We start from the raw sequence: 10555 nt of genomic DNA, 5'->3' as shown, positions 1-10555 counted from the left end.
AAGTAAACAACAACTCTCTAATCTGCTGAACTGGTGAATTTAGATTCGCTGCTCTGTGAATTCTTAAGGTGAATTTCCATCACTCGTGAAAACGAGGTAGAACTATGAACTCTGTAACTCTGTTAACAGACTTTCCTTCCTCTGAACTGTATGTTTGTGTGTTTTAGCTTAAGTTTATGTGATCTCAATAAATTTATTCTTTCGTTATTTAAAAACTGTTGCTTTAATTATGTAAAACAAAACTGAAAATCACAAAGAAGACCTTTCTCTCAAGATATATGCATTAATTTTAGCGATTCTCATTTGCTACTTAAATCTACAACATTTTTAAAAACATAAAATATTAGATCAAGTAAGCACAGAATCAACTTTGCACTGCTGCACGCGATCGTGTCAAAGATCAGACAAATATACACGTGCATCTTAAAAAACTGATGCGTTGGAAAGTGCTATGCCACGTTTTTGTGCCATCCAGTGGTTTAGATGAAAATAATATCAAAGGCGCCTTGTACCCTAATATATATATAAGCTTTAAATAGGATTTTTATACCATATCAAAATTCTTGATGCACTGAAATTTCATTATTTTTGTTACCAACTTCAATATCAATAAAAAATAATACTAGCCTAAGTAAAAATAAGCTTACTGAAGACAAGTAAAGAGTCACAAATCAGGCTACAACAGAACAAAGATCATAAGAAAATGACCTACTTGAAAAACTTAAAGCACTGAATAATAAATATTGTATTATATAAAGAAAATTTACAAATAGACTGAATAGTCTTCACTGTATAAATTCAAAACAGTAAAATAAAACAGTATTTGTGATTTTCTTTCTGATGTTTGATTCACATTATTGACATAAATGACAACAGCGGATATATTAGGCTGCTTTAGAGGAATAGTTCACCCAAAAATGAAAATTCTGCTGTTGTTCTAACCCTTTATGAGTTTCCTTCTGCTGTTGAACACAAAATAATATATTTGGGACAATACTGGTAACCAAACAGGTGCTGGGCCCCCATGACTTCCATAGTATGAAAAAAAAACACTATTGGAGTCAACGGGGACCAGAAACTGGTTATGATCATTCTTCAAAATATATTTTTATGTTGCGGAGAACTAAGACATTCAAATGGGTTTAGAACAATTTGAGGGTAAGTATATGATGACAGTATTTTAATTTTTTGGGTGAACTATCCTTTTAAGATCTCATCATATAATGCAGGATCTCATATAGCCTCATACTACACATGCTTTATCTTTAGCTATTAATGTTCATTTAAGACACAAATAACTGTGTTTAGAGGATTCTCACAAAGACGATCATTTTGCAACTATGTGTATTTGAACTTTTAAGCTAAAAGCACAAGGAGCGAAAAAGTTCTCAAGTTTAAAGAACTCAAGTTTAGTCAGGCACTACACAAGCAGGTGCGCGCCGCACATATCAGGCTGAACCCTCAACGCACGCATGCCCTGCTGCTTAATGTCCATGAACAGTTTAAAACCATTTGATTTTACTTGCTTAAAACGTGTTTAAATGATAAGCTTAGCCTACATCATGACGCGCAAAAATATAGGATTTCTACCGGATTTTCTCACCACCCTTAAGCGAACATGTATAAAGTTTGTTCAAACACAAAAACCAATATACATACATCAAGTTAATAATCAAACTAACCTAAAATCTGTGGGGATGATGACGCTGTGTTTTTTTCTTTTCTGCTCCATGTGCGCGGTCCACTCTCTGTTCTAACAACTTCCACTCCATCAGCTTTAGTAAAATAACCTAGCTGGGGATTTTACTCATTTATGTTTTCTCTTTAAAGTTTTCATTTATTGAGCCCCTTTCTCTCAGAATTGCTGACATTTTTACTTATCGAATATTGTTCTTCGTGCGACCGTTTCCAGATTGGAGTGAAGAGTTGAGGTAAATGCGGACATATGGGGCAGCAACCACTTGATTTATACGTGCACATATCATTAAATAAATGCATTTGATTGGTAAACCAAATTCAGATTTTACGTTTTAATCTCTTAACGGAATTTACGGAAAAGCTCCACTATAATAGCGCTAAGAGGGGGGCGTGGTAGGGATTTGGTGGTCAGCGCTACAGATGACCAGTCAATCTACTCCACAGCCAATCACGGGCCCCCTCCTTGCTCGGGCCCCAGGGCTTCAGCCCCGCCTAGCCCAATGGTTAATACGGCCCTGTGCGTGAGATGTGCTATTTGTGTTCCAGATCAATCCATTTTATGTTGGGATGATGCCTATGTAGACAGTAAAGAGCAAGAAAGAAAAAGTTTTAAAACAGAGCTCATGAGTGTATTGTTTTCAACAGGCTGTTGAATTTGAGAAAAGTTGTTTAGCACATGTTTGTACTTGCATCAAATCCAGGATATCAAGGTGATAAACATGTTAAATGAGTAACTCTGACCTGTGTGTGTGTGTGTGTGACCTCCACTGTAAGCAGCTTATTGTAGTAAGAGTGCTGCTGTCATAGGAATGTTTCTGCATTCTTGCATTAGCATGGTATACTATGTACTGCAGATTTCACTACCTTAATTTTGTAAGGAAACACTCTATAACTCTCTTCATCCTGTCTCTGCTTATTTTTCGTTTCCGAAAGAGTTTCACAAACACTACCTTCTAAGACGTCCTCTCCAGTCCATTTCCCAGAATGCCCTTACCTCAAGACACGATTGGGCTTAGTTAAAGGCACGTCATTGCTCTGTACAGACAGGCAGTGTTCCTTTTACACAGAGATAAGACAAAAGGATTACACCTCCTCGCCCAAAGCTTCGTAGTGTTTGGTTTGACTGTGTTCCCTTCACATTGTATTAGGCAGGGTGTTGCTTTGCACTGTCAAACTGTTTGTGTCCCATTAGCCACAAACAATAATAAGGATTATAATAATATCAAGGATTTTGTGTAACAAAATACACCGCTCCACCTTATTGCAGTTGACCAGCATTGTAATGTCAGCGACTGTCGTGACTAGATGCTGTTCCAGGTGTAAGCAGTTTGACACTGAATGAGAGCCAAGAATTCTAACTGTGTTTGGCCACTGTACACAGACAATCTCAATTCATGCCCAGTTCACACTAGTTTTGTGCGTAATTGCTCCATTGATAGGTTAATAAAATATACATAGCAATATCAGTCTGTTTAACTACCTGTTGCAGTGAGTGATTCAAATGATTTCTTGTCTACAAGTACATGAATAGCATGTGAAAGAAAAAGGACAAAGCGGAACTCTGAAGTGCAAATCATGAAGCAGTATTTTTGCATGTCTTGCAAGTTCTCAAAAGTGCAAGACTCAAAGTTTACTTGCACACTCAGGTTTCTTGCGTCCCTCTGATTTTATGACCAAATATGTCTGTCACATGCTATCAGAAGACTGTGCATGTGACCATGCACTCTAAGAAATGCTGGGTTAAATACAACCCAGTGCTGGGTAAAATAGAGACAAACCCAGCAATCGGGCTGTTTTGACCCAGCGGTTGGGTTATATGTTTAACCCAACCTTCTGGGTAGTAACCCAACCGCTGGGTCAAAACAACCCAATTGCTGGGTTTGTCCCTATTTTACCCAGCACTGGGTTGTATTTAACCCAGCATTTTTTAGAGTGTGTTATTTAGCACATGAACTTTATCAACAAAAGTTTAAATAAGTAAAAATGTATATTAATGTATAAGAAAACATATTTTATATGCTCTAACTGGTTACTTTGTTGTCCTAATTTTTAATCACCTTTTAATAATAATATAAAAAAGTATATACAAATATTCCATGTAATCTTTTTTAAATCATGAGGTAAAAAATCACTGCTTGAAAGTTTCCAGTAGAATGATGCTAGCAATGCCTCAGTCGTAGATTTGAAATATGAATACATATACTGAGTTGCTTTGAATAAAAACATCTGCCAAATCAATAAATGTAAAGGTAAAATTTCCTATTATAATTATTTTGCATTGACTTTAACCTTATTTCACCTGTCTATCTGTCTCAGATATTGCAGTGCATTCCAATGTTTATATATAATAAAAAGGTCTATTCCGAGTTTATCATTTGTATGTCTGATTAATTCCTCATAGCTGAAAAATTTATTTTATAATCCTTTGGCATTCTAGACTGCTCAAACTGCATAGTGCCATTAATCTCACCAAAGGCTCATAATGTGTGTGTGTGTGACCAGCCTTGTAACCTCAATATCTTTGTGTTTCAGTGCTGCTGACTTGGGTGAATTGCGCTAGTGTGCGCTGGGCAACACGAGTACAGGATGTCTTCACTGCAGGAAAACTTCTGGCCCTCATTCTTATCATCATCATGGGCATCGTACAAATCTGCAAGGGTAGGCACCATATGTCTATGTATGTGTGTGTGCTTGTAATATATTACTGGCTATTCAAGAAGGTCTGTGCTAAATAACAGAGAGAGAGTGTGTGTGTGTGTGTGTGCATGTGTTTGTAGCTACGTGCCGTGCATGTTCTTGTGTGTACATTTGTAGAAGTGTGCATGCGTGTCTCCCCGTTATCTTGGGCATGTTGCTTCAGCTCTAGTAGCTCTGTAAATTCTCCAGAAAAACTAAAAGCACAGCACTTCACCTCTCTGTCTCGTTGTCTCAGCAGAAGTCACTGGGTTGAAACCTCTAATAAAGAATAACACTGATAATGCAGCTTTCACAGCTGGTGCGTCAGAAAGGATTCAATAATGATCCCACTACTGACAGCCTGTTAGCTCAGACACTGACCTGATAATATTAGAGTGACAGATGTGATTCCATGCAGAATCTCTAAAACAAACTGGATTTGGGTTAGTTGACACTGGCTGCTCTTTAATGTGGGGTCTTCAGGGTCACATATGCTCTCAGAGAGAGTTCAGAGAGTACATGTGACCCAAAGACCTGACCCTAGAAATGTGGTATTAATACTATGGCTTAGGGAACAAAAAGATTGTAGGCTCAAAAAAATCCACCCCAAACCAGTTAAAAGTTGTAGTTGTATTTTGGAACATGGTAGCTTGTTTCTAACTTGTTCAAGCTGCTTTAGGTGGATTACTAGCTGGTGGGAATCTGTCAAAGAGGGTAGACCATATTGATCAAAGGCCCCTTGCTGGAAAAATCACATCATGGTACCAGTTTTTTTAATGCTCTACAGTTTAGACAGGTTACTACCAGCTTGATCTAGCTGATTTTTTTCTGGATTTGCATAAACTTACTATGTTACTACGATCACAATGCCATTTTGGTCCTTGATCAGGGAACTTGACCTTCATTTGCTGTTTTTGTGATTACTTTAAGCTGTTTCGGGTGAAAGCTTTTTCTAAAAATGAACTAACTAGCTAACAAACAAGAGGCATTTTATAATGAATTCCCCTTTTAATATTTGTTCATTATTGTTCCCTTTCTTCTTTCTCCAGGCGAGTATTACTGGTTGGAGCCGGCCAATGCTTTCGAGCCATTTCAAGACTATGATGTCGGTCTGATCGCTTTAGCATTTCTACAGGGGTCCTTCGCCTACGGTGGCTGGAATTTCCTCAATTATGTCACAGAGGAACTCGTCGACCCATATGTGTAAGCCAATTCTCATCTCATCAAGAGCTTACAACAATTTAATACTGGGTTTTCAATATTTAATTAGTGTTAACAAAATACAAGTTTGTAATATCCAGCAGAGAACCACATAATGGATCAATTGTTAGAATGGTCTCCAGTATATTAAAATGTACAAGTAGAAAGAGCCAAACGGATCATTGCATAATTTTACACAATGCTCTGAAGTGGCAGCTGGAATCCTATAGTTGTATTAACTGAAATAATGCATTGTACTTCCTCTGAATGAACTCTTGATTTGTATTTTTCCAAACAGGAACCTTCCCCGTGCTATCTTCATCTCCATTCCCCTCGTGACCTTTGTGTACGTTTTTGCTAACATTGCTTATGTCACTGCCATGAGCCCTCAGGAGCTGCTGGCTTCTAATGCTGTAGCTGTGGTGAGTGACCTGTGTCCATTCTTAGCACTCAGACACTACCAGACTGCAAACTGAACATTGTTTTGCTTTATGCAGGAGATTCTTTGACAAATCTACCCAAGTATCAATATTTAAAGTTCTATGATTGATACTTGGAATGAGCTCTTGATGCCTGCCAATATACCATTCAAACAGATATATCAGACTCCAGAATCTTCTGCATTCTATTCTAATGACTTTCTGAAGGAAACAGCACAGATATATGGACATGATAATGCATGTATTCGACCAACGTCCTCTTTTCCTCTGCTTGTCTCTCTTTTCTTTCCTTCACCACTCTGTTGCTCTCTCCCAGACGTTTGGTGAGAAGCTGTTGGGAGTGATGTCATGGATCATGCCCATCTCTGTGGCCTTGTCCACATTTGGGGGGGTCAACGGCTCCCTCTTCACCTCCTCTCGGTCAGTCCCTCCATCCATCCATTCATCCATCCATGCATTATTCATACACAAGATTCAACTATCTATCTATCTATCTATATATCCATCTATCCATCTATCCATCTATCTGTGTCTGTCTGTCCTTCTATCTTGTTTCCGTCTGTCTGTGTCTGCACATACTCCCTTTTATTGAATATATTGGCATCCTAAATAACAGTATTTTTGGTTCGTCCTCACATTGTTCAGGTTGTTCTTCGCGGGTGCACGTGAAGGTCATCTACCTAGATTACTGGCGATGATTCATGTGAAGCGCTGCACCCCAATTCCAGCCCTACTCTTCACTGTGAGTATTATATATACCCCCCTCTCCCTCTTCTTTATACCTCACTCTTACTTTTGTTGAGCTTGAATGGACTTCATGATGTGACATCAAACACTCTCTCTTGCAGTGCATCTCAACACTTCTGATGCTATGCACCAGTGACATGTACACACTCATCAACTATGTGGGTTTCATCAACTACCTCTTCTACGGTGTCACTGTTGCGGGGCAGATCGTGCTGCGGGTTAAACAACCAGATATGCACCGGCCAATTAAAGTAAGTGCTTAGAATTACTGAAACCCAGTGTTAAAAAAACATATTGTAAAAATCAATATCAGTTTTTGCTCAGTGATCTTAATGTGATTGTCCAGTTCCAGGTACTGTGTCTATACGTCCCATATAAGCTGAAACCTTAAGATAATTCTTCCTTCTTAATGCTAACGTTACTTCTGCTACTCACAGATCAGTCTGGTGTGGCCTGTCATCTACCTGCTGTTCTGGGCCTTCCTGCTGATCTTCTCTCTGTACTCGGAGCCTGTGGTGTGTGGCATTGGCTTGGCCATCATGCTTACTGGAGTCCCTGTCTATTTCTTGGGCGTATACTGGGACAACAAACCCCAGTGTTTCGATACATTTGTTGGTAAGTTGAACACAATGATGTTCAAAGATGTGTGTAGCTTAACGATAACATCACTATATTACGTCTGATGAGAAACTATGTACCTCACACTCAAGAAATTAATACTTTTATACAGCAAGGATGCATTAAACTGATCAAAAGTGACAGTATTTATAATGAAAAGATTTATATTTCAAAAAACTGGTTTTGAACTTTCTATTCATCAAAAAATCTTGAATAAAGGTATGGCACATAAACTGAATTCTTTGTGTTTTCAGACAAGATGACATACCTGGGTCAGAAGTTTTGTGTAGTGGTCTACCCGGTGGAGGATGAGAAGAAAAACGAGGAGTCTGGAGAGGAGATTGAACTGAAGGAGCAGTCGGTTCCACTGTCAGCAGAGGATGAGCAGACACCAAAATCAGCTGACTGCTGAACAGACATGTGGAGACACACTCATTCACTCACATACAGGCAGCCAGACTTATTCAGATAGACACTGGAAATCAAACTCAGATTTTTCACATACCTCTATATTTTGCCTTTTCATAAAGAGGGGGTTGCACAGAGTAATGAACAGAGACTAGCTGCTCCACAGGTTATGTGGTTCTTTTACAAAGTTCTCCGTTATCTCTAGTTGCTAGTCCCTTAGCAACTGCCTTCTACTCCATTGGTTGTGCAACAGAATTACAACATTAAAATGTGGAATGACATAAAGCTCTAGAATGTATTACTTATAAACACTGGTTTGGAAGGATGTGCATTTTTTACAATGACCTTTCTGAAACATTCTTTTCTATGAGAAACAGAGAATTAGAATTCTGTTTAGTTTATGCTAAAAATGCCAAAATACATCATGGCTTCGCCTTGGCAGGGTTCATTTTATTTATTTATTTATTATCGAGTACATTCTAATGTTCTAATTCTTACCCCCTCTTTATTTTTTTATTTCTGTCACCAACACTCCCAGGAGTAAATTTTTTTTTTTACAAGCCAAAGCTGTATTTTAATTTGACATTTTCTAATTTCAAGTGTATTTCATCACACCAAAACACGCATTTCTGTTTATATATTTTGATATTTTTGATTTTCCCATTCTAATCATATTCCTTTGTCATTATGAAATTGGTATTGTTCTTTTACATTTTATTTTCTCTTTCCTGAAGGAAAGCTCTAGGACCTTTTTTTAATCATCATGCAGAATGAATTCTGTCACATATTTGATTGTCCTCACAATTATATAAATATCAGTAAGTATGACTTTTATAGATTATATTAAGGTATGTACAGTCTAAAAGGATAAAAACCACAAAGCTCAAATTACCACTTACACATTAATGGGGGTGAACGGTTTGTACCAGAGTCTTCTTGTTTACTATATGTTTTGTATTTGTTTGAACAGTGTATATTAAACGACAAATAAATCTATATGCTGAACCAGGAAGGGAAGACTTGTTTATTTAGGCTGACATGAAAAGACTGCTACACTGCCACCTACTGCAAGTCAGGAGAATGACTATGATTGAATGATGATGGTCACCTTGTTCCAATAGGTCACAGCTGTCACAACTCTTTAAGAATTGAGATGTTTTTCAACTTATTTGGGGTATTTAGTCACCCCATGGGTTGTATATTAAAATTTGTCTTAATCGCTTTGGCTCATTTTGAAATAATCTTGTTCTCTAAACTATAAATTCAATTGTTTTATGGGACTTCACAACTATATTGCATGTCTGCAAAATGTAGTAACTCACTCAAAACATGACTTATGCTTCAAAACCTAGTTATTTTGTCGGTAAATTGGCCAACGTCACCAAAACTAAAAGTTTTGTCATTGTGTGAGCTATACTGGTCAAAATGTTTAGATGTTTTTTGTCAGACAACCCTGGAAACCTTTGTTATATACAAAGGATCTTTTTGTTCTACTTTTTTGATGATCAAAAAACACACACACACACACATATATATATATATATATATATATATATATATATGGAATATTTTTGAATTGAGCCAAAGCAATTGAGGAAATCCTGAAAAACCTTTGAATGATGAAAGAATAAACAATGTTACATGCTTAAATGGTTGCATCAATTTTTATTGACAAACCGATACATCAGATTTACCTTGATTTTTAACACGTCTTGTAAACTTAACAAAAAGAAAGAGAGGGGGGTTCATTAACAGGAAAAAAAGCTGATGAATATTCCAACAAAGAATGCAGTAGCTACCACTCATCAGTCCAGATGGTTCAAATGGTTTCTGACGACATGTGTGAATATATTGGATCTCTAAGGTGGCCAAGGCAGGACTGGCGGTTACATAGATGTGAGGAGGCTGCTGGGATGCTGGTGGACCCGCCCACCTCTTAGTGCAAGAACCAGATGCAGCACGGAGCCACCCTGGATCTTATAATCAGCTGCCGTTTTCTCATCATTCCTGAGGTGGAGAAGATGGAGGTTTAGAATAAAAATACAGAAATGTACAAGAGCATGATAAATGTGCACGTTTAATGCATTACATCTGTTTTCCACTGTAGATGAGTCTCTGTTGCTGCGGTGGGATTCCCTCTTTCTCCTCCACTCTCTCTTTTATTCTCTCCACCTGAATAGGGTGGATGCATCAATACACATCAAATCAAATGCTCTTTGCTGTCAACTGTGTAAAATATAAAGGACTGCGGGATCATCTTTTAATATTTGCTGTAAATCCTTAACCAATTTTTATTGTACCTTGTCTGTAGGCTCGATGTCGATCTCGATTTCTTTGCCAGTGAGTGTCTTTAAAAACAACGAGGACGATTAATTCATTTAGATGTAAGATTTCCCTCCTTTTATCATTTACATGCGACAGTTCGTTATAATATCATTTATGTACTTCACATTGTAATAAAATGCTGTTTGTCTGATTCGCAGTGCCTTACTATATTTAATAGCTCAGACTAGAACCATACTTTATAAGAACTGGGCTGAATGAAACAGCTGTTCTTCGTTAATTTCTTACCTTGACTTTAATTAGCATTGTAGCTTCTTCTGTTCTAGAAATACATGCAGGGAAATTGAATGCGAATACAATAAAGTGATGGTAGAAGTTCAGGCACCTCTAACCAAATTATTTCCACAATTCTCCCACTGAATTTCCTGCGTTACTAAAAAATAATTCCTACCATTCTAGTGTCTGTAGGAAACGTTCCGAGGGGC

The 10555-nt window shown here is 37.6% G+C and overlaps 2 protein-coding genes across 2 annotated transcripts in view; one reads left to right on the top strand and one right to left on the bottom strand.

The window, feature by feature from the left end:
• LOC107588204 (large neutral amino acids transporter small subunit 2-like) overlaps window positions 1–8537 on the top strand; it is a 12927-nt gene extending 4390 nt beyond the window's left edge. The window contains exons 3-10 of the mRNA XM_016276230.1: window positions 4231–4356; window positions 5424–5577; window positions 5873–5996; window positions 6331–6434; window positions 6660–6756; window positions 6863–7012; window positions 7199–7376; window positions 7634–8537. Coding sequence (XP_016131716.1) covers window positions 4231–4356; window positions 5424–5577; window positions 5873–5996; window positions 6331–6434; window positions 6660–6756; window positions 6863–7012; window positions 7199–7376; window positions 7634–7791 — 1091 coding nt within the window. The 3' untranslated portion in view covers window positions 7792–8537. The remainder of the gene's footprint in view (window positions 1–4230; window positions 4357–5423; window positions 5578–5872; window positions 5997–6330; window positions 6435–6659; window positions 6757–6862; window positions 7013–7198; window positions 7377–7633) is intronic.
• Window positions 8538–9420: 883 nt separating this feature from the next.
• On the bottom strand, window positions 9421–10542 carry LOC107588156 (NEDD8-like). The gene is made up of 4 exons (XM_016276172.1): window positions 10359–10542; window positions 10088–10135; window positions 9877–9959; window positions 9421–9794 (listed from the first exon to the last, which is right to left on the bottom strand). Exons 1-4 carry the CDS (start codon window positions 10374–10376, stop codon window positions 9674–9676), a joined length of 270 nt encoding a protein of 89 aa, XP_016131658.1. The 5' UTR covers window positions 10377–10542; the 3' UTR covers window positions 9421–9673.
• Window positions 10543–10555: the final 13 nt, after the last annotated feature.

This window comes from Sinocyclocheilus grahami, unplaced genomic scaffold (genome assembly GCF_001515645.1).
Source record: "Sinocyclocheilus grahami isolate Dianchi unplaced genomic scaffold, SAMN03320097.WGS_v1.1 scaffold99.1, whole genome shotgun sequence".
NCBI classification, from domain to species: domain Eukaryota; kingdom Metazoa; phylum Chordata; class Actinopteri; order Cypriniformes; family Cyprinidae; genus Sinocyclocheilus; species Sinocyclocheilus grahami.
Note: the sequence above shows the minus strand (reverse complement) of the source record. Positions and strands in the feature narration are given on the sequence as shown.